The sequence below is a fragment of the Catharus ustulatus genome, chromosome 27 (assembly GCF_009819885.2).
Source record: "Catharus ustulatus isolate bCatUst1 chromosome 27, bCatUst1.pri.v2, whole genome shotgun sequence".
Classification (NCBI taxonomy): Eukaryota; Metazoa; Chordata; class Aves; order Passeriformes; family Turdidae; genus Catharus; species Catharus ustulatus.
This window is the reverse complement of record NC_046247.1, coordinates 1,917,819-1,945,020: the sequence shown is the minus strand read 5'-3', so window position 1 is coordinate 1,945,020 and position 27,202 is coordinate 1,917,819. Positions and strand designations below refer to the sequence as shown.

Here is a 27,202-nt window from a genome sequence, read left to right as displayed (position 1 = left end):
AAATAAATAAATATAAATTAAATAAATAAATAAATAAATTGTAAAATATATTTTAAAAAGCATTCCCAAAGCAGCCCCGAATATATTGTAAGATAAATGAATATAAATTAAATATAAAAATAAATAAATAAATTTTAAAATCTATTTTTGAAAGCGTTCCCAAAGCAGCCACCTGGCCGTTTTAACCCTTTACTTTCCGTATATCTCCTATTACCTTTTTATCTTACCAAACCAACAAAACGTGGGTTTTTTCCACCCTCTGCCCTGCACTTCCCCAGCCCTGAGAGCTGCAGGACCTGGCAGGTCCTGTCCTGCTCCCTCCTCCTGCCCTGCTCCGATTTTTGTGTTCCGAGTGGCTGAGCCCGAGGATTCCTCAGCCCTGATGTCACCCTGGGCACTCATTTCACAGGGAAAGGGCTCCTGGGAGGGAATTCACTCCTTTTGTAACCTCCCACCACAGAGGAGCTTCAGCAGCCAGGGTTTGTCCCTGGGGCTCTGCAGGGCTGGTTTTGTGTCCTCAGGATATTTTTTTGCAGCCAGGATTTACCCCTGGGACTCATTTATGTGTTCATGGGTTTATTTTCCAATCAGGATTTGCCCCTGGGGCTCTGCAGGGCTGTTTTGTGTCCTCAGGGATTTTTTTTTCCAGCCAGGATTTACCCCTGCAACCCATTTTTGCCTTCATGGATTTATTTTTCTAGTCAAGATTTGTCCCTGGGACTCATTTGTGCCTTCGTGGATTTTTTTTTTTCCAGGCAGGATTTGCCTCTTCCAGTCAGGATTTATCCCTGGGGCTCTGCAGGTCTCATTTGTGCCCTCAGGATATTTTTTTTCTAGCCAGGATTTACCCTTGGACCCTTTCAGCGTTGGTTTGTGCCTTCATGGATTTATTTTTTTAGCCAGGATTTGCCCCTGGGACTCGTTTATGTGTTCATGGATTTATTTTCCAGTCAGGATTTTGCCCCTGGAGCTCTGCAGGGCTTGTTTGTGTCCTCAGGGATTTATTTTCCAGGCAGGATTTACCCTTAGAGCCCTTCAGGGTTGGTTTTGTGTCCTCAGGGATTTTTTTTTACAGCGAGGATTTACCCCTGCAACCCATTTTTGCCTTCATGGATTTATTTTTCTAGTCAAGATTTGTCCCTGGGACTCATTTGTGCCTTCGTGGATTTTTTTTTTTCCAGGCAGGATTTGCCCCTTCCAGTCAGGATTTATCCCTGGGGCTCTGCAGGTCTCATTTGTGCCCTCAGGATATTTTTTTTTCTAGCCAGGATTTACCCTTGGACCCTTTCAGGGTTGGTTTGTGCCTTCATGGATTTATTTTTCTAGCCAGGATTTGCCCCTGGGACTCATTTATGTGTTCATGGATTTATTTTCCAGTCAGGATTTTGCCCCTGGAGCTCTGCAGGACTGGTTTGTGTCCTCAGGGATTTTTTTCCAGCCAGGATTTGCCCCTTCCAGTCAGGATTTACCCTTGGAGCCCTTCAGGGCTGGTTTGTGCCTTCATGGATTTTTTTCCATTCAGAATTTGCCCCTGGAGCCCTGCAGGGCTGGTTTGCATCCTCAGGGATTTTTTTCCAGTCAGGATTTACCCTTGGACCCTTCAGGGTTGGTTTGTGCCTTCATGGATTTATTTTTCTAGCCAGGATTTGCCCCTGGGACTCATTTATGCCTTCGTGGATTTTTTTTCCAGGCAGGTTTTGCCCCCTCCAGCCAGGATTTGTCCCTGGGGCTCTGCAGGGCTGGTTTGTGCTCTCAGGAATTTTTTTTCCACCCAGGATTTGCCCCTGGGACCCATTTGTGCCTTCATGGATTTGTCCCTGGGGCTCTGCAGGTCTCATTTGTGCCTTCATGGATTTTTTCCAGCCAGGATTTGCCCCTGGAGCCCTTCAGGTCTATTTTGTGTCCTCAGGGATTTTTTTCCAGCCAGGATTTATCCCTGGGACCCATTTGTGCCTCCATGGATTTTTTTTTTCCAGCCAGAATTTGCCCCTGGAGCCCTTCAGGGCTCATTTGTGCTCTCAGGAATTTTTTTCCAGGCATGATTTGTCCCTGGAGCCCTGCAGGGTTGGTTTGTGCTCTCAGGAATTTTTTTCCAGCCAGGATTTGTCCCTGGGACTCTGCAGGGCTGGTTTGTGCTCTCAGGAATTTTTTTTCCAGGCAGGATTTGCCCCTTCCAGGCAGGATTTTGTCCCTGGAGCCCTGCAGGGCTGGTTTATGCTCTCAGGAATTTTTTTTTTCCAGTCAGGATTTTGCCCCTGGAGCCCTGCAGGGCTGGTTTGTGCTCTCAGGAATTTTTTTTTTCCAGGCAGGATTTGCCCCTGGAGCCCTGCAGGGCTGGTTTGTGCTCTCAGGAATTTGTTTCCAGCCAGGATTTGTCCCTGGGACTCTGCAGGGTTGGTTTGTGCTCTCAGGAATTTTTTTTTTCCCAGCCAGGATTTGTCCCTGGAGCCCTGCAGGGCTGGTTTGTGCTCTCAGGAATTTTTTTGCCCCCAGGTCCTGCAGCTCTGTGCCCTCAGAGTGTGAAGCCCATCCTGCTCCGTGACTCACTCCCTGGAGGAGGAGCTGCAGGAGCTGCTGTCAGCACGTTGGAATCCCACATTCCACATGAAATCATGGCTCTGGATCGAGACCTCAAATTCCTGCCCTGCCAGGGCTCCCAGCTCCCTGCAGCCAGAGCCAGTCTGGGGTTTAGGCCAGGCCTAACAAAGCTGAGCTTGGTTCGTTTCCACAGGAACTCAATTTAGGTGAAAACAGTGCTGGAAATTGGAGTGACAAAGCAGATTTGTTACAGGGCTACTTATAAAATAAATTAGAGATTTATTTTTTTAATGAGAAAAAGAATCCTCCTCCAGAGGATGGATTTACACGAGGTGGAAAGGTTGGATTCATCAAATCCCAGAAAGGTTTGGGTTGGGAGTTTAAAAATAATCTCTTCCACCCCCTGCAATTCCCAGGGACACCTCCCACGATCCCAAATTGATCCAGCCTCGCCTTGGGCACTGCCAGGATCCAGGGGCAGCCCCAGCTCCTCTGGGAATTCCATCCCAACTCCTCACAGGGAAGAATTTTTCCCAAAATCCCATCTAACCCTGCCCTCTGGAAGTTTGAATCCCTCTTATCCTGTCCGTTCCTCGTCCTTTCTTCCCTACCTGAGCACAGCAGGGCTGGGATCCCACCTGGAATTCCCAAATCCCTTTTCCCTCCAACCCAGTGTCATTCCCATTTATTTTCCAATCGTGGAATTTGACCACAGGTGGGCTGTGATCTCACCTGGAATTCCCAACACCCTTTTCCCTCCAGCCCAACATCATTCCCGTTTATTTTTTGCCTCAGAACTTGACCACAGCTTGTCTGGGATCCCACCTGGAATTCCCAAACCCTTTTCCCTCCAGCTCAACATCATTCCCATTTATTTCCCATCCCCAAAACTTGACCACAACTGGGGCTGTGATTCCACCTGGAATGCCCAAACCCTTTTCCCTCCAACTCAGCATCATTCCCATTTATTTCCCACCCACAGAACTTGACCACAATGGGACTGTGATCCCAACTGGAATTCTCTAAACCTGTTTCCCTACAACCCAGCATCATTCCCATTTATTTTCGGCCTCAGAACTTGACTACAATGGGGCTGTGATCCCAACTGGAATTCCCAAAACCCTTTTCCCTCCAACTCAACATCATTTCCATTTATTTTCTGCCCAAAGAACTTGACCACAATGGGGCTGTGATCCCACCTGGAAGCTCCCAGCCCATTTCCCTCCAACCCAGCATCATTCCTGTTTATTTTCTGCCCCAGACCACAATTGGGACTGGGACCCCACCTGGAATTCCCAAAACCCTTTTCACTCCAACTCAACATCATTCCCTTTGCTTCCCACCCCCAGAACTTGATCACAGTTGGGCTGTGATCCCATCTGGAATTTCCAAACCCATTTCCCTCCAACCCAATGTCATTCCCATTGATTTTCTGCCCACAGCATTGACCACAATGGGGCTGTGACCCCACCTACAATTCCCCAAACTCCATTTCCTTACAACCCAGCATCATTCCCGTTTGTTTTCCACCCCAGAACATGAACATCCAGGTGGAGGACATCCGCATCCGCGCCATCCTGGCCACCTACCGCAAGCGCGTGCCGGTCACCGAGGGCTACGTGGAGGTGAAGGATGAAGGCACCTGGAAGCAGATCTGTGACAAGCACTGGAGCATGAAGAATTCCCGAGTGGTGTGCGGGATGTTCGGCTTCCCCAGCGAGAGGAAATACAACACCAACGTCTACAAGTAAGGGCAGGGCTGGGTGGGAGCCACAAATATTCCTTGGAATGCTTGGAATTGTTCTCAGTGTGAGCTGGAGATGGGGTGGGAGAAGCTCTGTTCCTCCAGCTGGGATTTTCCCCTCTTGTAAATGTTTGGAATGTCCAGAATTCCTGGATGCTCGTCCATGGGAGTCTCGGTGTTTGGCAGGGTCTGGAATGGGGGATGGAATGCTTGGCCCAAAGAATATTTTTGTTTTGTAATGGGTGAGCATTTCTTCCAGCAGGGATGGGGCCAAACTGCTCCCACTGTCCCAGAAAATCCATCAGATGTGGGAAAATCATGGGATGGTTTGGGGTGGAAGGGATTTAAATCTCATCCAGTGCCACCCCTGCCATGGGCATCTTCCACTGTCCCAGGTGATCCAAGCTGGCCTTGGGCATTCCAGGGATCCAGGGGCAGCCACAGCAAATCTGGGAATTCCATCCCAGCCAGGAATTCCTCCCCAGAATCCCATCCAAGCAGCACATGGAGCCCTGGAATGATTTGGGTTGGAGGGGATCCCAAAGTTCATTTGGTCCCACAGCTCCCACTGTCCCAGGTTATCCCAACCTGGAATTCTTGGACATTCCAGGGATCCAGGGGCAGCCCCAGCAAATCTGGGAATTCCATCCCAGCCCCTCAACCCTCCCAGGCAGGAATTCCATCCCATTCTATCTCTCCAGCTGCTCACCCCATCCCTGTGCAGAAATCCAGAGATGGGAGCAGCTCTGGGTGTTCTGGAAGCTCCCAAAAAGTCACCTGGGAATAAATCAAACCTTTCCTGTGCTCCCTTGTGCCCAGGTTCCTCCTTCCCACCCCGGGTGCAATTCCTGCATCCCTCAAGGTGCAGGGAAAAGGATCCTCTGGGATCTCAGAGCTGCTTTTCCCCTCTGGATTTGTACATTCCTTTATGGGATCTCAGATCTACTTTACCTCCCAGGATTTGTATATTCCTTTATGGATCTCAGAGCTGCTTTTCCTCCCTAGATTTATAAATTCCTTTATGGGATCTCAGAGCTGCTTTTCCTCCCTAGATTTGTACATTCCTTTATGGATCTGAGAGCTGCTTTTCCTCCTGGATTTGTAGATTCCTTTATAGGATCTCAGATCTGCTTTTCCTCCTGGATTTATAGATTCCTTTATAGGATCTCAGTGCTGCTTTTCCTCCTGGATTTGTTCATTCATTTATAGGATCTCAGATCTGCTTTTCCTCCCTGGATTTATAAATTCCTTTATAGGATCTCAGACCTGCTTTTCCTCCCTGAATTTATAGATTCCTGTAAAATGAATGAAGAAATTTCTGGGGAGAACATTGTGTTTTCCAGACCTGCAAGCGGAAAGGTTTAGTCTGCATTTCCTGTTCAGGGCCAGGAGCTCTGAGCTTTTTCTGTTGTCACCGCTTCTGTTTGCTTTTTGTCACCAGACAAAACTCTTCCCACACTGTTCCTTAGGAAAAAACCACCCTGAGGCAGATGGAAAAGAGTTTAAATGAAATTCTGTCTCGTTCCTTTGCTGCTCCGTGAGCTGGGGATGGAGGGGGAGCTGCAGGGGAGGGCTGAGCGCTCCAGGCAGGAGCTGTGGTTTTCCTGCCTGTGCAATTGCTATTTCTGAACATTCCCTCTGGATCAGCCTTCGTTCCCTTCATTAGCAAGATGCTGATCTGCTGGAGAGGTCCTTGGCTTGGAACAGCCCAAAGCCACACAGGGAAAATTGGGAATAAAGAAACACTGGAATTCTGTCTGCTGGAATTCTGTCTGCAGAATTCCCAGGGGCATGAGCAGGGAAAATCAGGAACAAAGAACCCACTGGAATTCTGTCTGCTGGAATTCTATCTGCAGGATGAGCAGGGAAAATCAGGAATAAAGAACCCACTGGAATTCTGTCTGCAGGATTTCTGTCTGCAGGATTCCCAGGGACATGAGCAGGGAATTAATTGCTTTGGACACCAGGGAAAATCAGGAATAAAGAACCCACTGAAATTCTGTCTGCAGGAATTCTGTCTGTAGAATTCCCAAGGAGATGAGCAGGGAAAATCAGGAATAAAGAACCACTGGAATTCTGTCTGCATGATGAGCAGGGAGATGAGCAGGGAATTCACTGTCCTGGAAATCAGGAAAAATCAGGAATAAAGAACCCACTGGAATTCTGTCTGCAGGATTCCCAGGGAGGTGAGCAGGGAATTCACTGTCCTGGAAATCAGGGAAAATCAGGACTAAAGAACCCACTGGAATTCTGTCTGCTGGAATTCTGCCTGCAGGATTCTCAGGGAGGTGAGCAGGGAATTCATTGCCCTGGAGACCAGGGAAAATCAGGAATAAAGAACCCACTGGAAATCTGTCTGCTGGAATTCTGTCTGCAGGATTCTCAGGGAGATGAGCAGGGAAAATCAGGAATAAAGAACCCACTGGAATTCTGTCTGCTGGAATTCTGTCTGCAGATTCCCAGGGAGATAAGCAGGGAATTCATTGCCTGGAACACCAGTGTGAGGAGAGTTTGCTTCCACCAGAGCAGCAATTTCCCTCAGTCCCTGAGATTCCCACCCCCTGCAGGAGCAGGGAATAAATCACCTCCAGACTGACAAAGTAGATTTTTCCTGCTTCCAGTTGTGGCCTTTCCAAGAAAAGCATTAACCAGAGCATCTGCAGCCTTAAACAAAAGGAGCTGTCCTGTCTCTGGGACACATGGAGATGGAAAATCTGACTGCAGCTGCTCAGCACTGCTGAAAATCCCATTGAATTGAGCTGGGATTAGGAAGTGCTCCCAAATCCCAGCCCAGGAGAGCTCTGCTGCTGAGGAGCCCCAAGACCTCCTTCCCTTCCCTTCTTTTCTGGGCTCCAGCACCCACAAATATTTTGGAGAACGTGCCAAACATTATCCCAGGTTGGGAAAACAAAACTGGGGAAGGGATTTTATTGGCAGGGAGAGGCTTGTAAAGCCTTGGCAGCTGCACAGTTTAGTTTGTCAGCACAGTTTACAAGATGAATTCTTCCCTGGGTGTTGTGTGTCGTGTCCAGCTGGTGTTACTGGGAAAGCTCCCAGTTCTGGGCTGGGAATGACCTTGGATTTGTGGTGGATGCACTGGGATGGCATCTTCTCACCTGGGCTTGGTTTATTTATGAGGGAAAAGCTCATGCTGGAGCTAAACCCCCTCTCCCTTCTGTGAAAAAAATCTTTTTCTCCTCATTGCTGCCTTTAATTTGGGAATCTGCAGCAGATCCTGCAGCCTGGAGAAAAGCTGGGATCAGGTTTCTGCTGGCCAAGGCTTCCCACAGCCCCCAGCCCACTGCCCCTGCACAATGCTGGGAGCTGAAATGATTTGCAGATGGATTTGGTCAAAAGAAAACAACTGAGTTCATCGTTGTCCCACTGCCAGGGGTTTATTCCTGACTGGAACTCGGCCTCTGGAGCCGACAGGACGATTTATGTTCGGAAATGGAACAAATCTGAAGCTGAGTCGCTGCTCTTGTTCCTTCCCCTCGGTGGGTTTGGTGCAGGAATTGCTGTAACTCCTTCCCTCAGTTCCTGCTCTGGCTGGAAAAGCAGAATTTAATGCATTTTGCTGATGCAGAGAGGAGAAATTTGGGAGCAGAGGGATGGACCTGAGGCCTTTTGGAAGCGTTTGGGGCTTGACAAAGCATCAAGGAGCTGCTCCCAGTTTAACCAGTCTGCCCACCCCGTTATAAACCCAGTCAGAGTTTATAACAGGGCAGCTCATCACTTCAATAGCCGCAGCAGGAACCCTCCTGGTTTGTTTTTCCCTGGAAAAATCCGAGATCTGAAAGGTTTTGGCAGGCCTGGCTTCCCTTCCCTTCTCCCTGAGGCTGAAGGCAGCACCTTGATCACTTTAAAAATGTCCTGGGGGTTGAAATCTCTGCTCACAGCAGAGGAGGAGATCCCCAGCCTCTGCTCAGCAGGATTTGGGTGAATTTTCCTGGAGTTTGGGTGCAATTATTCATCCTCTACTCCCCAAGTCCTGGAATCATGGAAAACCCTGAGTGTTCTCCAACCCCTCAGCTTTCCCCACAGCCCTTGGGCTTTGCTGGGATGAAAATCTCTCTCTCTGGTTTGAATTCCAGCTTGACCTGGAATTGGCTGGAGTCTCCCAGCAGGAATGTTCATTCCCACCTCTGACCTGAGCAGCTTCACCCTGAGCTCCCTTTTTGTGCTCAAAACCAAACATCAGCAAAGCCCCGAGATTCTGGCTGCAAGAATCAGCTAAATTCTGCTTTTTTCAGCTAGATTCAGTCTAGGGACCCGAGGTGGGGCTTTATTTCTCTTTTTTTCTCCCCAGGCTGTTAATACCCTCCAGATGTTGATGAAATTTCCAGGCTGAGGTCATTGTTTGCTATTCTAAGGCATCCCCATCCCTGCTTCCCTGAGTCAGGCTGGTTCTTGTCTGCTCTGGAGTTCATGGAGTTTTCTGTGTCTGTGAAGGGTGAAAATTCTCCTTCAGGTCCTCCCTGAGCTCAGCTGGGAAGTGGCTGCTTCGTATTTCATCCTATTTCATTTTATTTTTAAAATGTTAACTCTGTTCCAATTTTTAAAATGTTAACTCTGCTCCAATTTTTTAAAATTTTAACTCTGCTCCAATTTTTAAAATTTTAACTCTGCACCAATATTTAAAATTTTAACTCTGCTCCAATTTTTAAAATTTTAACTCTGCTCCAGTTTTTAAAATTTTATCTCTGCTCCAATTTTTGAAATTTTAACTCTGCTCCAATCCCTGCTCCATCCTTTTCCAGCATCATGGGATGCAGCCACAGCTCCGTCTCCAGCCTGGATCCATCCCCAGATCAGTTCCAGGAAAGATTAGTGAGAGGCTGGGAGCCAGGAGAGCTCAGAAATGCTGAGCTGGGCAGCAGAGCTCCGAGAGAAAAGTGTCCCCTCAAACATCTGGGACCCTGCAAAATCTGAATCCCAAAGGGAAAAAATTGGGAAAAGCTGGAGCTGCCCAGGGGAGCTCCCCAAAACCTCTCAGAAAAGCTGAAAAAGCCTCTGAAAAAAAGCTGAAAATCCCTCCCCAGGCTCTCTGTGCTGCAGCAAAGCCCAACTGCAGCTTTTCCTCCCCAAATTCCGCTCCCCTGGCTGTGCCATGTGTCACAGCTCATCCTGGATCGTGGCAGAGATTCCTGGAATGAGGAGCAGCTCCGGGATCACCCAGAGCCACGTGGAGGTCTCAGCTCCCCTGAACCTTCCCTGTGCTTTTAACTCCTTTTTTAGAGCCTGACCTGACTTAAACTCCTTTTTTTTGAGCTTGATCTGACCCATATTTCCATATTTATTTCCATATTTCCATATTTCCATATATTTCTATATTTCCACATTTCCCTATTTTCATATTTCTGCATTTCCACATTCCCTTATTTCCACCTTATTTCCACCTTATTTCCACCTTATTCCCACCTTATTCCCACATCATTTCCACATTTCCACATTATTTCCACATTTTCACATTATTTCCACCTTTCCACATTCCCACATTTCCACATTCCCACCTTTCCATATTCCCACATTCCCATATTTCCACATTTCTGTATTCCCACATTTCTATATTCCCACATTTCCACATTATTTCCACCTTATTTCCACATTATTTCCACATTCCCACATCTCTGTATTTCCACATTTCCACATCCCCACATTCCTACATTTCCACATTTCCATATTTCCACATTTCCATGTTTCCACATTATTTCCACATTATGTCCACATTATTTCCACATTCCTACATTCCCACATTTCCACATTCCCATATTTCCACATTATTTCCACATTTCTGTATTCCCACATTTCCTCATTATTTCCTCATTATGTCCTCATTATTTCCTCATTATTTCCATATTCCCACATTTCCACATTCCCACATTTCCGTATTTTCATTTTTCCAGATTCCCACATTCCCATTCCCCTCTGCTCCAGCAGCCTCCCAGTTGGTTTGGATCTGGATTCCTTCCCTTCCCAGATTGTCCCTCGTGCCCCTTTGCTCCTCAGGAGCGCCTGGAGCAGCTCCAGGGAGTTTGGGAGCGAAAATCCGGAGCTGCTGCCAAGCACTGAACAGCTCAGCTCGGAAATTGCTCCCAGGTTGTGAACACACTCTCAGAAATTTGGATTTTTCCCAATCCCAGCTGATAGCTGCTGGTCAGAGAAAGGGGAAGGTTTTTTGGGGGTTCTCCAGCTCGGTTATCTGCACAAATCCTCTTTGGAATGATCCCTGTCTGGGGTGGGATCTGCTGGAGCTGCACCTTTGATTCCTGCTCAGGTTTTTTTTAGTTCTTGCAGGGATTTATTTCCTCTGAGTGGTTGGATTCGATGATCTTGGAGGTTTTTCCAACCTAAACGATTTTTAAGCGACACCTCAACACCTCCCAATAATCCTGCCCAATCCTCCCTTCACCCCAAACCCTTTTTCCACCCAAAATTCCGCGAAAACCCATTCACCATTTATTTTATTCCAACAAATCCCCACCTCCCCCATTTCCCCTCGACCCCTTGCAGGATGTTTGCCAGCCGGAGGAAGCAGCACTACTGGCCTTACTCCATGGAGTGCAGCGGCAGCGAGGCGCACATTTCCAGCTGCAGGCTGGGCGCACATCTGGCGGGCGCGGGGCAGAACAGCAGCTGTGCGGGCGGGATGCCAGCCGTGGTCAGCTGCGTGCCCGGCCGCGCCTTCGCCCCCAGCAGCCACAGCGGCTTCCGAAAAGCCTTCAGGCAGGAGGTGAGCATGGACCACCCCCAGCCCAGAGCGAAAATGGGCTCGAAAAATTGTAAAAATCGGCGGGTGCATCCCCACAGATGTGGGTGGGATGTTGTGGTTGTACCAAGGGATCCAAGCTGGGCTTGGGTGTTTCCAGGGATTCAGGGGCAGCCACAGCAAATCTGGGAATTCCATCCCAGCCCCTCCCCACCCTGAGGTGAGAATTGCTTCCCAAAATCCCATCTGAACATGGAATTCTGGAATGGTTTGGGCCCCACACCTCCCACTGTCCCAGGGTGCTCCAAGCTGGTTTTGGACATTCCAGGGATGCAGGGGCAGCCCCAGCAAATCTGGGAATTCCATCCCAGCCAGGAATTCCTCCCCAAAATCACATCAAAGCAGCACATGGAGCCCTGGAATGATTTGGGTTGGAGGGGATCCCAAAGTTCATTTGGTCCCACTGTGGGTCCCACAGCTCCCACTGTCCCAGGGTGCTCCAGCCTGGCCTGGGACATTCCAGGGATCCAGGGGCAGCCCCAACAAATCTGGGAATTCCATCCCAGCCAGGAACTCCTCCCCAAAATCTCACCAATTAGAGCAGAAACCCCCGGGTGTGAACCCTTCACCACCAGCTCCCCTCTGCAATCCCCCTGTCCCTGCACACCCAGCTGAGCTCCCACCCTCCCAAATTCCAGATGTTTTCCTCCAAAGGGTGGGAGAGCAGCTCCCAGGGCAGCTGGCAGAGCCGGGAGGGAGGAAATCCCCGGGTCACGCTCGTGCTGGAGCTGCTCTGAGCCAGCTGAACTCGTGCCCGGCTGCTCTGGGCGGTGAGAGCTGAAATGAGGGGTGGGAACTCCTGGCTGGCTCTTTAAAATGTTTATTTTAGCCAAATCATACAGCTATTTATTTATTTATTTATTTATTTATTAAAATGCAGTTTATTGTGTCCAAATTATACAGCAATTTATTTATTTATTTATTTGTTTGTTTATTTATTATTTTAAATGCTGTTCATTGTATCCAAATCATACAGCTGTTTATTTATTTATTTATTATTTTAAATGCTGCTTATTATATTCAAATGATGCAGCGATTTATTTATTACTTTAAATGCTGTTTATTGTACCCAAAGGATGCAGAAATTTATTTATTTATTATTTTTAACTGTTGTTTATTTTATCTGAATCATACAGCAATTTAATTATTTATTTATTATTTTAAATACTGTTTGTTATATCCCAATGATGCAGTAATTCACTGATTATTTTAAATGCTGTTTATTGTATCCAAATAATACAGCAATTGGATAATAATAATAATCCAGCATTGGATAGGGGAGGGAACCTTGGAGGTTTCTCTTTGGAGAATTTTGTGGATTTGAGAAATCGTGAAAAGTTGCCAACACCCCGAAGTGCGGTTTATAATCAGGTGCGGCTTATAATCGTGAAATTACTGGTTTTGGGGGAATTGTATCATCCACACATAACCTCATCCCTCCTCTGTGTTTGTGTCTTGCAGCAGCCCCTGGTGAGGCTGAAAGGAGGAGCCAACACGGGCGAGGGCAGGGTGGAGGTGCTCAAGAACGGCGAGTGGGGCACGGTGTGCGACGACAGCTGGAACCTGGTGTCGGCCAGCGTGGTGTGCCGCGAGCTGGGCTTCGGCAGCGCCAGGGAGGCCATCACGGGCGCCAGGCTGGGCCAAGGTGAGCGCCGGGGAGGAATCCGCCAACGCCGGGGGGTTGTGCTGAGAAAGGAGACAGAGGAGTTCTAGTATTTTATTTTAATAAAGGGAGAGGTCATGGGGCGTTCTCTCTAATTTTTAGAGGATGCAGCCTCCTTCTTATCCGAATTTTCCTCTCTTTCCACATGGGCTGAGGTACTTGACAGGTCCCAAATCACGCCGGGGGGGTCCTGACGTCACCGCGACGTCATTTCCTGTGAACCGTTAAAAATAGAACTGGGTGGTTACGGCAGCGCTGCAAGGGCGCTCCCCCACGGAAAATGGCGGCGGGGCCCTGATCTATGGGGCTTCGGCAGGAATCATCAATCGATCGCCGATCAATCGATCGGCAGGCATGATCAATCGATTGCCGAATCATCGATCGGCAGGCATTCTCAATCGATTACCGATCAATCGATCAGCAGGCATTATCAATCGATTGCCGATCAATCGATCGGCAGGCATTAGCAATCGATTGCCGAATCATCGATCGGCAGGCATTAGCAATCGATTGCCGAATCATCGATCGGCAGGCATTATCAATCGATTGCCGAATCGTTGATCGACAGGCATTATCAATCGATTGCCGATCGATCGCTCGGCAGGCATTAGCGATCGATTGCCAATCGATCGATCGGCATGCATTAGCAATCGATTGCCGAATCATCGATCGGCAGGCATTATCGATCGATTGCCGATCAATCGATCGGCAGGCATTAGCAATCGACTACCGATCAATCGATCGACAGGCATTATCAATCGATTGCCGAATCATCGATCGGCAGGCATTATGAATTGATTGCCGAATCAATGATCGACAGGCATTATCAATCGATTGCCGATCAATCGATCGGCAGGCATTAGCAGTCGATTGCCAAACCAATCTAAGAAACCCTTCTAATGTATCCCCCCTTTGTCTTTTCCTATGGAATTTGTGGTAAAGACTGGCAGCAAAATGAATCCACAAACACCGAAAGTTTGTGTCCAAAAGGAGACAGAGGAGTTCTAGAATTTTATTTTAATAAAGGGACAGCCCATGGGGTCTCTCCAATTTTTGGAGGATGCAACCTCCTTTTTATCCCAATTTCCCTCTCTCTTTCCACATGGGCTGAGGCACTTTAGAGGTCCAAAATCACCTAAGATCTCTTTCTGATGTATATCCCCCCACTTTTTATTTTCCTATGGAATTTATGCTTCCTCCTGTTGTTTATTTCATCTCTCAGTACCCGGTTTTATTTATCAGCTTTGTCTGGAAATACAAATCTCTCTCATTCCATTTATCAACGAGTGGAATCCTCCCCATAGTTTCTTTGCTCTCTCACTGCTGGTTTTTATCTGCAGCTACAGCTTGTTTGTAAAGACAAATCCCTCATTCCTCTCACTGGTGCCCTGAATTAAGAAATGTTCCATCCCCAGGAACATCCCATAATTCAGGGCACGGAGGATTTTTGGTTGGGATATTCAGTTTTAGATTACCAGAAATTTCTTCCTTAACCTTAATAATTCTCTTGAGGCCAGACTGGAATTCTGTCACTTAAAAAGATTCCTTGAAAAAAAAAAAAATCCTGGGAATGATGAATCTGACCTTTTGCTCAGGCAGCTGTTCCAACAATTAATTCTTAATTATCTCATCTTTTGCTCTGAAATTCCCTTTGAGTTCTCCAGAACCACACCATGGTGTAATGCATTACTAGAAGGTTCCTGGCAAAAAATCAATCCTGCACTCAGACTTCAAATGCTCCAATTTAAGAGCAGGACAGTAATTTAGCTCATTATAAATAGAAGGGCATTTGAACAGCTCAGAGCCAGGTTTGGGTTTGGATTTCCTGTCTTTGGGAGTTGGTTTAAATCCCAAAATGTGGTCAAAGGCGAACTGAAACCACCTGGTGATTCCCTCGTCTTGTTCCTGGGGTGGAGATAAAAAAAAAAAAAAGAAACTGACACCAAGACCTTGTTATGACAATAACAAAAAAAAAAAAAAGACACCAAGGCGTTGTTTTGAGAATAACCAAAAAAAAAAAAGACACCAAACCCTTGGGAGAATAACAAAAAAAAATATTTACACCAAACCCTTGTGGTGATAATAACAAAAAATAATTACACCAAGCCCTTGTGAGAATAACCACCCAAAGGAAAAGAAAAAGAAAAATTTAAGAAAAAAGGAAAAAAAAAAAGACATCAAAATCCTTGTTAAGAGAATAAAGGAATGGGAGAAATTTTGAGAATAAAGGAATAGGGAAAATTCCTTCAGCTTGAAGGAGGGAAGAGAAGGAAACAACACGTGGGTGTCCTGAGTCAGGGAAGCTTTAGAAAATGACCAAATCCACTGGATTTGCCAAAACCCTTCTTTGTGGCGGGCTGGAATTTGCTGATTCCAGTGTTTCATGGGATGTAGAAACAGCTCCATCATCCCGGGGCTGCCACGTGAGGGAGGAGAACGTGGAACGCGCTGTTCCTGCAGATCCCACAGCCTGGAATCTCCCTGAGCGTTCCCACACACTTCCCTTTCTGGTTTTGTCCCCTTTTCTCTCTGCTCATCCATCAGTGCTCGCTGTCAGGAGCATCCCTTGGCTCCATTTTCCTTTCTTTTTTCCTTTTTCCTTTTTCCTTTTTCCTTTTTCCCCTTTCCTTTTTCCTTTCCTTTTTCCTTTCCTTTTTCCTTTCCTTTTTCCTTTCCTTTTCCTTTCCTTATCTTTTTTCTTTTTTCTTTCTTTTCTTTTTTCTCTTCTCTTCTCTTCTCTTCTCTTCTCTTCTCTTCTCTTCTCTTCTCTTCTCTTCTCTTCTCTTCTCTTCTCTTCTCTTCTCTTCTCTTCTCTTCTCGAAGCAGGAGCTGAGTTTTGTGGGATAATCATTCCCTTCCATGTTTTTCTGATGGAAATTCCGATTTTTTGCTGCTCATCCTGCACTAAAATCATTCAATTTCTCTCCATTCCCTGCAGTGGCTCACTGCTGTTTCCCTCAGTGCTGGAATCCTCGATTTCCTGCCCCAGATTTCTTTTCCTGACTCCCCATCCCTCGCTGTGGATGTTTTATTCACAGCCAACGTGTCCATGTCCCAGTTCAGTGTCAGACCTTGACTGGGAGCAGATTCCAGCACAAAGACCCAGCCAAAAGGTCACAGCTTGTGAAAACCCTGCAGCTGAATTTTGTAAATTATGAAACAGTGGAAACTTGGCTTTTTGTGAGATTTTTATATGCTTGAGTTGCAGAGAACACTGGAAAAAATTTAACGGTGAAATTATTAACAATAATTTCACAGAGGTTTGTTTTATTTTTACAAATCACCAGCAGATTTTTTTCCAAGTTTTGAATACTGGAGGTCACTGTGGTGTTCACAGCCTGCTGGGGTATTCCCTCACCACCCAGAAGGAGTTTTTTACATTTTTTTCTCTGCTTTTCCCCAAGGAATGGGTCCCATCCACCTGAACGAGATCGAGTGCACGGGCTTTGAGAAGTCGGTCACGGACTGCAAGTTCAACACCGAGTCCCAGGGCTGCAACCACGAGGAAGATGCTGCTGTGAGGTGCAACGTGCCAGCCATGGGCTTCCAGAACCAGGTGGGGAGCTGAGGGATCCCAGTGGGAGGGAATTTTGGACGGGAATTTTGGGCAGGAATCGTTTCAGCCAAGCTGTGAGTATTTAATTCAGGTTTTACCTAAAAAACGAGGGAAAATGAGGATGAGTTCTCCTTTTGTTGAACTGCTCTGGACATGGCACAGTCCTTAAAATGAGGAAGGCCAGGTGGGATGAGGCTTGGGATGGTGGAAGGTCCCTGCCCGTGGCACTGGATGATTTTTAACCCAATTTTCAACCTTTTCCAACCCAGCCATTCCATGATTCTGTGCAAACTGCATGAACCAGACACAGATTCCTCTGAGTGCTCCTTCCAAAGGTCTACAGGAGCAGGGAAGGGAGGCTTTCCTAGGAAATGTAATTCCTGCAGCTGGTCCCACACATTTTGCTGCTGGGCTTGGCTGGGCCATCCCCTGCCCAACTGGGAGACGAACTAAACTCCCTGAGCTCGAATCTTGAGGAAACTCCAAGAAAGGCAGGAGCCTCTCTTGGAAATGGAGATTGGAGACCCCCTCCCTCCAAATTATTATCATTTTGAAATTAAGGGGCTCTCAGGCAAAGACATGGGAATAGGAATAACAGTTCTTTCCTAGGGAAATTAAAACAGAAATACAGAATTCCAAAGAACAACCCCAAGCCCTGCCAGAGTCAGAATCCAAGCTGACAGCCGTCAGTCAGGCAGGGTGTTGGCAGCAGTCCCATCCCATGGTGGCTGCATCCTCCTGCAGTGACAGATGTGGCTCAGCTGGAGCAGTGCTCCTGGACAAGGTGCAGTTTCCCTCTGGAGCTCCAGGGATGATGTGGAAGGGTCTGGTTTTCCTCTGGGATCCAGTGGGAAAGGCTGCTCTGATGTTCCAAATCTCAGATTTGATCAGGGTAGGAAATGCTTGGCTCCTCCCCTGGCTGGAGCATCTCCCCATGGGATGATGGAATTTTATCAGCCATGCCCTGGGACTCAGTGGCCATGGACAGGAGAGATCTCCTGGAGGGAGGATGGGCTGTGGAAAGATAAAGAACACTGCCCCAGCTGGTTTAACAGCTGGCCATGAACAGGAGATATCCCACAGAGATCAGGATCACTGCCACAGCTGGGTTAACAGCTGGGGACAGAATCCAGACCTTTGGTCACATCCTGTGTTGCACCCCAAGACAGTGCTGCATGCCCTGAGTGCCCTGAGTTGTTCTCCCTAAGCAAAGACTGGGAATGTGCTCAGGCAGCCTTGTTAGAATTCCTTCTTCCCAGTCTGTGGGGGAAAAAAATCCCTCACCAGGATTTCTCCAGCTCTGTGCTAAAGGGGGAGTTTTCTCCTGTGCATGTTTCAATGTGAAAACAAAATATATTCGTGTGTTTCTAACACATTTTGCAAGAATTTTAAGAAAAAATTTACAATTTTATTCCAAAACCACTGAAAACATTCTTGCCCACATATTGGAATGATAAACTGACAATTTATGATAAGCTTATCAGTCTGGGTCACTTCCAGCTGGGGACATCCAATAATTCCAACATTTTTGAGGGGAGCAAAACCTCCTTCCCCACCTGTCGTGCTTTCCATTGGAAATTTGCTGTGAGTTTATGGATTCTGTGTCCTGCAGCTTCGCCTGAGCGGGGGCCGCAACCCCTACGAGGGCCGTGTGGAGGTGCTGGCCGAGCGCAACGGGACCCTGAGGTGGGGCACGGTCTGCAGCCACAACTGGGGCACCGTGGAGGCCATGGTGGTGTGCAGGCAGCTGGGGCTGGGCTTTGCCAGCCACGCCTTCCAGGTGAGCCCTGAGCCCTGCCCCGCCTGGGCATCACACCTGGGTGGGTGGGTGGGGAGGGATGGAGGAGGAAGGGTCGTTGGAAAAGGAGTTTCAAGGGTTGGAAAACAGCTTGAGGGTGAAATTTCTGATGTACAACGGTGCTGGAGGTGGGGATTTGGAGCAGGAGGAGATGGGGGTGATGGGAAGTGAGGGAACTTCATCAGGAAATGGAATGATGGGATAGTGATAATGATAATGATGATAGTGATAATGATAATGATAATGATGATTCCTACTGCCAGAAGTCAGGGTTGGGTGGAATATTGGGAATAAATTCTTCCCTGGCACCGTGGTGAGGTCCTGGGATGGAATTCCCAGAGAAGCTGTGGTTGCCTCATCCCTGGAAGTGTCCAAGGCCAGCTGGGAGCAGCCTGGGATGGTGAGAGACATCCCTGCCCACAGCTGGGGTGGGACTGGATGAGCTTTAAGGTTTTTAAGGATTTGGTGGCAAACCTTCTTCTTCCCTGAGTTTTCTCACAGCTCAGGCTTCCCAACATTCCCCAATCCCTTGGGACTGGTGGCTGTGTGCAGGTCCTTGTCCCTCCCTGACATGCAGAGGTCGGGTTCAAACTGGTGTCAGGTCACCTGAAAAAATTTGGATTTGGCTGAGCAGCGGGAGTGGGCCCAGCTCCACTGACTGGTTCTTTCCCTGCTCCTCTCCTGCCCCAAACCCTTCTGGCTTCTGCAGGGGCCAGGAATGACACCTGGGAGTGTCCAAGGCCAGGAATGACACCTGGGAGTGTCCAAGGCCAGGCTGGTGGAGCTTGGAGCACCCAGGGATGGTGGAAAGTGTCCCTGCCCATGGGATGACCTTTAAGGTCCTTTCCAACCCAAACCATTCCGTGATCTCTGCCACCCTGGGCTCAAGGACAGATCCCACCCATTCTGCTCGGCCAGGGAGGGATCTGCAGGTCCTCAGGGAATGTTCTGGGCTTGGACACCCAGCAGGGAGGAGGCTGGAGCTGCCCACCTGCTGCTGGAGCCATTCCCTGCTTCCTCCAGCTGATTTCCCCCCATCAAATCCCGGCAGCTGAGGCTCTCCACATCCCTGAGCTCTGTTGACACAGCCCTGAGAGTCCAGCGAGGAAAAGGCATTTTTTTCCCTGAGCTGAGGCTGCTGGAATTTGGAACAGAAAAGGCCCTTATGCTGCCCCAGCTCTGGGAGCATAAAGCCCCAGTGTGCAGAACAGGGCAGCCCTGTGTGCTCCCAGCCTTCCCAAACTGCCGGGGCCAACGGGAGCCGTGGGACACCGGGGGTTTCTTTTCCTGGAAACTGCTCCCAGCGTGGGCACAGACAGATCTCATCGGATTTTTTTAGGTTCTTGCTTGCCTTCTCCCAGGTTTTGGGGTTTGGGAGTTGATGTTGGGTCATTTCCCACGGGGGATGATGAGAGGAGAGGGAATTTCAGGAGGAAATGGAATGATGGGACACAGGGAATGGCTTCCCAGTGCCAGAGGACAGAGTTAGGTGGGATATTGGGAGTAATTCATCCCTGGACAGTGGTGAGGGGCTGGGATGGAATTCCCAGAGGAGCTGTGGCTGCCCCTGGATCCCTGGAAGTGTCCAAGGCCAGCTTGGAGCAACCTGGGATGGTGAGAGATATCCCTGCCCATGGCTGGGGTGGCACTGGATGGGATTCAAGGTTTTTAAGGATTTGGTGGCAAACCTTCTGCATCCCCGAGTTCCCTGCTCCAGCATCCTTTGGCAAAATCCTCCTGGAATATGTGAGGTCTTGCCCTGATGTCCCCTGGAGGGACAATCCACATTTTAGGCAGGTAAATATCCCCCTAAGAGCCACCAAACCCCAAGGAATGTGTGAAATGCGTTTTTTTTAATTATTCCCCAGGAAACGTGGTACTGGCACGGGGACGTGAGCGCTGACGACGTGGTGATGAGCGGGGTCAAGTGCTCGGGGACGGAGATGTCCCTGTCCCACTGCCGGCACGACGGGGCCCACGTGTCCTGCCCCAGGGGAGGGGGGCGCTTCGGGGCCGGCGTGTCCTGCTCGGAGAGTGAGTGACTCGGGATTGATCCCGCCCGGTGCGCCGAAACAGCGGGAATTCTTCCTGACAGAGGGGGTGTGGATACCCCAGAGATGGGAGTGTCCGAGGGTGGGTGGAGAGAGATGGGATTGTGGGAAGTGGGGTGGGATGGGATGGGATGGGATGGGATGGGATGGGATGGGATGGGATGGGATGGGATGGGATGGGATGGGATTTTGAGATGGGATGGGATTTTGGGATTTTGGGATTTTGGGATTTTGGGATTTTTGGGATGGAATTTTGGGATTTTGGGATGGGATGATGGGATGGGATGGGATCAATGGGATTTGGGGATTTGGGGATTTTGGGATTTTGGGGATGGGATTTTGGGATGGGATTTTGGGATTTTGAGATGGGATTTTGGGATTTTGGGATGGAATGGGATTTTAGGATGGGATTTTGGGATGGGATCAATGGGATGGGATGGGATGGGATCCATGGGATGGGATCCATGGGATGGGATGGGATTTTGGGATGGGATTTTGAGGTGGGATTTTGGGATTTTGAAATGGGATTTTGGGATTTAGGGATTTTGGGATGGGATGGGATCAATGGGATGGGATTTTGGGAATTTGGGATTTTGCGATGGAATGGGATGGGATTTTGGGATTTTGGGACTTTGGGATGGGATGGGATTTTGGGATTATGGGATGGGATTTTGGGATGGGATTTTGAGATGGGATTTTGAGGTGGGATTTTGGGATTTTGAGATGGGATTTTGGGATTTGGGGATGGGATTTTGGGATTTTGGGATTTTGAGATGGGATTTTGGGATTTTGAGATGGGATGGGATGGCATGGGATTTAAGGTCAACTCTTCCCATCTGTTGAATCATTCCCCACCAGGCTTTTCCTCCTCAAACTCAGAGCAGGATTAGATTGGCTATCCAGATTTTCCTTTGAAATTTCATCCACATTTTAGCATTTGGGCTGATTTTGGGGTGATTTATTAAACTCAAACCGCCCATTCCCCGCTCAGCCGCGCCCGACCTGGTGCTGAACGCGGAGCTGGTGGAGCAGACGGCGTACCTGGAGGACAGGCCCATGTTCCTGCTGCAGTGCGCGCTGGAGGAGAACTGCCTGGCCAGCTCGGCCGCCAACACCTCGCTGACCTCGGGCTACCGGCGCCTGCTGCGCTTCTCCTCGCAGATCCACAACAACGGCCAGTCCGACTTCCGGCCCAAGAACGGGCGCCACGCCTGGGTGTGGCACGACTGTCACCGGTGGGTGGCACACGGGGGGTGGGTGGCACACGGGGATTGATGTCACACATGGAGATCTGTGTCACACATGGGGATTGGTCACACACAAGAGAATTGGTGTCACACAGGGGGTGGGTGGCACACATGGGGATTGGGGTCACACGTGGGGATTGGTGTCACACATGGGAATCGGTGTCACATGGGGGTGTTGGTGTCACACATGGAGCTCAGTGTCACATGGGGGGATCAGTGTCACACTCAGGGCTCGGTGTCACACGGGGAGCTCAGTGTCACACATGGAGCTCAATATCACTCAGGGCTCAGTGTCACACTCAGCTCGGTGTCACACTCAGGGCTCGGTGTCACTCAGGGCTTGGTGTCACACACAGGGCTCAGTGTCACACTCAGGGCTCAGTGTTACACACAGCTCAGTGTCACACTCAGGGCTCAGTGTCACACTCAGGGCTCAGTGTCACACAGGGTTCTGTCGCACACAGGGCTCAGTGTCACTCAGGGCTCAGTGTCACACTCAGGGCTTGGTGTCACACTCATGTCTCAGTGTCACACAGGGTTCTGTCACACACAGAGCTCAGTGTCACACATGGAGCTTAATATCACTCAGGGCTCAGTGTCACACTCAGCTCAGTGTCACACTCAGTGTCACACAGGGCTCAGTGTCACACACAGAGCTCAGTGTCACACTCATGGCTCGGTGCCACACTCAGGGCTCAGTGTCACACTCAGGGCTCAGTGTCACACACAGAGTTCAGTGTCACACTCAGGGCTCAGTGTCACACACAGATCTCAGTGTCACACAGGGCTCAGTGTCACACTCAGGGCTCAGTGTCACACACAGAGCTCAGTGTCACACAGGGCTCAGTGTCACACTCAGGGCTCAGTGTCACACACAGAGCTCAGTGTCACACACAGAGTTCAGTGTCACACTCAGGGCTCAGTGTCACACACAGAGCTCAGTGTCACACTCAGGGCTCAGTGTCACACACAGATCTCAGTGTCACACTCAGGGCTCAGTGTCACACACAGAGCTCAGTGTCACACTCAGGGCTCAGTGTCACTCACAGCTCAGTGTCACACTCAGGGCTCAGTGTCACACACAGAGCTCAGTGTCACACACATGGAGCTCAGTGTCACACACAGGGCTCAGTGTCACACTCAGGGCTCAGTGTCACACAGGGTTCTGTCACACACAGGGCTCAGTGTCACACTCAGGGCTCAGTGTCACACTCAGGGCTCAGTGTCACACACAGAGCTCAGTGTCACACTCAGCTCAGTGTCACACTCAGAGCTCAGTGTCACACTCAGAGCTCAGTGTCACACATAGGGCTCAGTGTCACACTCAGGGCTCAGTGTCACACTCGGGGCTCAGTGTCACACACAGGGCTCAGTGTCACACACAGGGCTCAGTGTCACTCAGGGCTCAGTGTCACACTCAGAGCTCAGTGTCACACACAGAGCTCAGTGTCACACTCAGGGCTCAGTGTCACACACAGGGCTCAGTGTCACACACAGAGCTCAGTGTCACACACAGGGCTCAGTGTCACACACAGAGCTCAGTGTCACACTCAGGGCTCGGTGTCACACTCAGAGCTCGGTGTCACACTCAGAGCTCAGTGTCACACTCAGGGCTCAGTGTCACACTCAGGGCTCAGTGTCACACACAGAGCTCAGTGTCACATACAGAGCTCAGTGTCACACTCAGGGCTCAGTGTCACACAGAGCTCAGTGTCACACTCAGGGCTCAGTGTCACACTCAGTTCAGTGTCACACTCAGCTCAGTGTCACACACAGGGCTCAGTGTCACACTCAGGGCTCAGTGTCACACTCAGGGCTCAGTGTCACACTCAGCTCAGTGTCACACTCAGTGTCACTCAGGGCTCAGTGTCACACTCAGGGCTCAGTGTCACACTCAGGGCTCAGTGTCACACTCAGAGCTCAGTGTCACACACAGGGCTCAGTGTCACACAGTTAGTTAAGAAAGTTTGGGATAAATTATGTGGAGGGTGATGGAGCTGGAGCCCCTCCAGGTGCTTTGCTGTGAAATCAGGGCTGGTACAAGGTGGATTTCCCCCTAATTTGAGGTTAAAAGCAGTGAAATAACTCCAAGCACACCTCCTGTCCTGTTAAAAATAAAAAAAAAACTGGGTTAAAAAACTGGGTTTAAAAAACCTGTTTAAAAAACTGGGGAAACACAAGAGTGGTAAACTTTAAATCTAAGAGTTCTTTATAACCTTCCCAAATAGCTGAGATGTGCTGGCAGCACTGAAAAAGGGCGAGCTCAGAGCAATTTTTGGCACGATGGGAGGGAGATGGGATGGGGAAGGGTGAGGAAAAGGCCAGGAGCCATCTGTGCCCCAAACTGGATCCTGTTCAGACAGACAGGGATGAACTCAATCCCTCTTCAATCTTTCCAGTCTGTGAGCAGCAGAGTGTAAACAGCCCAGGGAGTGACTCAGGCATAGCTCAGAAACTGAGTCAGGCTCCAGAAGCTCAAACTCGCATCAGGTTCGTTGGTTTGAGCCAAGTCTGCCTCAAATCCACAACCTTGGGCTCTGCCTCCTGCCTGGGAGCTCCTGTTTGGATGTGAGAGTGGAATAAAAATGGGGAAGACCCCGAGCAGGGAGTGGAAAATGATTTCATTCAGGCAGATGGCAATTTCTGGATTTTTTTTTTAAGTTTTTTTTGGTGGGGGAAAAGCAAGGAAAATTTCCTTCCCTTCCCTCTTTGCTCCTCCCCATCTGTAAATCCATGAGCAATGGTGGTGGTTGGAAGTGTTTAAGCCTTGATTATTTTTGCAGCTGGAAAGGAGTGGATTTATGCCTTTTTAACTTTTTTTTATTTTTTAAAATAATTCTTAAGCAACTGGTCCTGAATTAGGCCCTGTCTGGGCCTCACTCTGAGCTGAGCTTTGCAGATGGGCCCTGCTGGGTCTCAGTGCAGGGTTCCAGAGCTGGGATAGACATTCCCAAAGCTGGGCTCACCCAAAGCTGGGTTTTAGCTCCCACTCCAGTTGTTTCCCTGGTCCCTCACGCCCTGGATTTGCTTCCAGTTCCAAGGCTGGGCTCAAATCCAAGGTGTTGCATCAGCATCATCCACACTGCTGTGCCCAGCCTTAATCTGGTATTTCCAGCTCATTCCTGCTCTGCCAATCCCATGGACTAAAGCTCAGCTTAATTCTCTGCTGAGCCAGCAGCAGGGCTTAAGAAACCCAATGTCCCCTGAGTCCAGCATCACCCAAACCCTGCTGGGTCTGACTTTGTTAATCAGGGATCTAAACCCAGACTCCAGGCTCTCTCCTGACTTTTGCTGTGCTGGAATGTTCTCCAGGCCAGGCTGACACTGACACATCCCAGTTTAAATCTAGGAAATGTCTCCTGGGTGAAAATCCAGCTCTGGGCAGGGTGAAAGGAGCTGCTCCAGCTGATAAATTCACATTCTGCTGCTTTAAAAATTAATCAATAAAAGCAGGCAGGTTTAATTAATCAATAGCCAGCTCTGTGTGGAATATTCGTGGGAAATGATGGGGCTGCTCCAAGGGATGAGTTTTTGGGTGGATTTTTCACTATAAAACACTGTGATCCCAGAAAAGCTGGAGCAAGGGATTAAGAAAAGGTCCCAGGCCAGGTTGGACCGGACCTGGAGAAGGCTGGGATGGTGGGAAGTGTCCGTGCCATGGACAAGGATGGAATAAAATGATCCCTAAATCCCTTCCCACCATCCTGAATATTCCATCCCTGCCATGGACAAATCCTGAACAAAATAATCCTTAAGTCCCTGCCCACCCAAGCTGCCTGGGGTTCCATGTGAATAAATCCCAGGAAACAGCAGGATGGGTGATGGAACCCAAGGAGTATTTTCTGCAGCTCCACTCAGCCCTTCAGCCCTGGTAATTAAAGAAAAATTAATTATAGAGGTAAATTAATTATCCCTGAGGATAATTGTCCTGTCTGTCCACACAGGCACTACCACAGCATGGAGGTGTTCACCCACTACGACCTCCTGAACCTCAATGGCACCAAGGTGGCCGAGGGACACAAGGCCAGCTTCTGCCTGGAGGACACGGAGTGCGAAGCAGGTCGGTGCCAGAGCCCTGAATCCCGGGAATTTCATCCTCTTCCTCAGCAGGTGACAGCTGCCAGGGGATGGAGGTGGCCTGGATGGAGCCAGAAATGGTCATGGATGGATGGATGATGGATGGATGGATGATGGATGGATGGATGGATGGATGATGGATGATGGATGGATGGATGATGGATGGATGGATGGAGGATGGATAAAGGATGGATGATGGATGGATGGATGATGGACGGGTGGATGGATGGATGATGGATGATGGATGGATGATGGATGGATGATGGATGGATGGATGATGGATGGATAAAGGATGGATGATGGATGGATAAAGGATAGATGATGGAACCCCCCAGATCTCCCATTCTCTTTTCCACCCTCAGCTCTCTCCATCCCAACTCTGAGCTGCTCCAAAACCCCAAATTTTCTGCATTTTCTCCTCCCTCCCACATGAGGAATTCCCAGAGAAGTCTGAAGGTGGCAACTCCTTAAATCTCACCCAAAACCCCACACCTGGAGTTTATCCCTGCCCATGGGGAGCAAGCAGGAATTTCCTGGGAATTCTGCTGTGGATTTAACCCTTTTTTGCCTGGATTCTCCCCCTTTAGATGTGCAGAAGCAGTACGAGTGTGCCAATTTTGGGGAGCAGGGGATCACGGTGGGCTGCTGGGACGTTTATCGGCACGACATCGACTGCCAGTGGATCGACATCACTGACGTCCCCCCCGGGGATTACCTCTTCCAGGTGGGAAAATCCTCATTTGGGACACTCCTCTTGCTTTTACTTAACCAATCACATCCAGAATTTAACAAATTTCTTCATTTGACATCTCCAACTTCTGTTTATAAAGAGATTCTATTCCCATATGCGTAAAAGATAAAGGATTATCCACCAGGATAATCAACACACACTCCCAAGGGAAAAATCAGGGCCCAAGACCAGAGTTTGGAGATTAAAATCTTTAAAAAATCCATGTCCAGCAAATCCTGGAGAGGCCCAGCCCATCTGATGTTGTTGACAGTGTTGTCACGTTCCCAAAGCACAGCCTTCCTCTTTGGAGCTGGATTTAAGCAACATTCCCTGAATTTTTTGGGATTAAAGGTGCTGGTTGTGGGGTTTTTGCAGGAATTTGAGCTGGGCCTCCAGTCCATGCCCATGGGGGGAATTTTCTGGGTCCAAAAACAGCCAGTGGCAGTGGGCAGGAGGGAAAGGAGAGGAATGATTCCTGTCTAAGCTGGGTGAAATGGAAAATGGGGGTTTGGAGGGAGATTTTGGGGCACGGGGGAAGGTGTGGCTGTGCTGAGTTGGAGATGGAGCAGCTGCTGGGAGGAAAGGCTGAGGGAATTGGGAATGGAAATATCAAAACCAAACTAATTTCCATTTGGCTTAGGCCATTGTCAAAGCCATTTAAAATGGAATTAACCTGGGGGCTTTTTAAAATTCACCTGGAGAAGGGAAAGCCTCAGGGAGAGCTCAGAGCCTGAAGAGGGATCCAGGAGAGCTGGAGAGGGACTGGGGATGAGGGATGGAGGGACAGGACCCAGGGAATGGCTCCCCATGGGAAAGGGGAGATTGAAATGGGATTTGGGATGGAATGAGGGTGGTGAGGGGCTGGGATGGAATTCCCAGATTTGCTGGGGCTGCCCCTGCATCCCTGGAATGTCCAAGAATTCCAGGTTGGGATAACCTGGGGCAGTGGGAGCTGTGGGAACCACGGTGGGACCAAATGAACTTTGGGATCCCCTCCAACCCAAATCATTCCAGGGCTCCATGTGCTGC

At 49.0% G+C, this 27,202-nt stretch overlaps 1 protein-coding gene across 2 annotated transcripts in view; it reads left to right on the top strand.

The window, feature by feature from the left end:
- LOXL2 (lysyl oxidase like 2) overlaps positions 1–27,202 on the top strand; it is a 53,404-nt gene that overhangs the window by 21,343 nt on the left and 4,859 nt on the right. Inside the window, exons 4-12 of one of the 2 annotated variants that reach the window (XM_033081324.2) lie at positions 4,074–4,285; positions 10,796–11,015; positions 12,513–12,696; positions 16,119–16,270; positions 17,883–18,050; positions 19,937–20,102; positions 21,111–21,354; positions 25,311–25,426; positions 26,031–26,167. In XM_033081324.2, coding sequence (XP_032937215.1) covers positions 4,074–4,285; positions 10,796–11,015; positions 12,513–12,696; positions 16,119–16,270; positions 17,883–18,050; positions 19,937–20,102; positions 21,111–21,354; positions 25,311–25,426; positions 26,031–26,167 — 1,599 coding nt within the window. The remainder of the gene's footprint in view (positions 1–4,073; positions 4,286–10,795; positions 11,016–12,512; positions 12,697–16,118; positions 16,271–17,882; positions 18,051–19,936; positions 20,103–21,110; positions 21,355–25,310; positions 25,427–26,030; positions 26,168–27,202) is intronic. The other variant, XM_033081323.1, reaches the window with a different exon arrangement.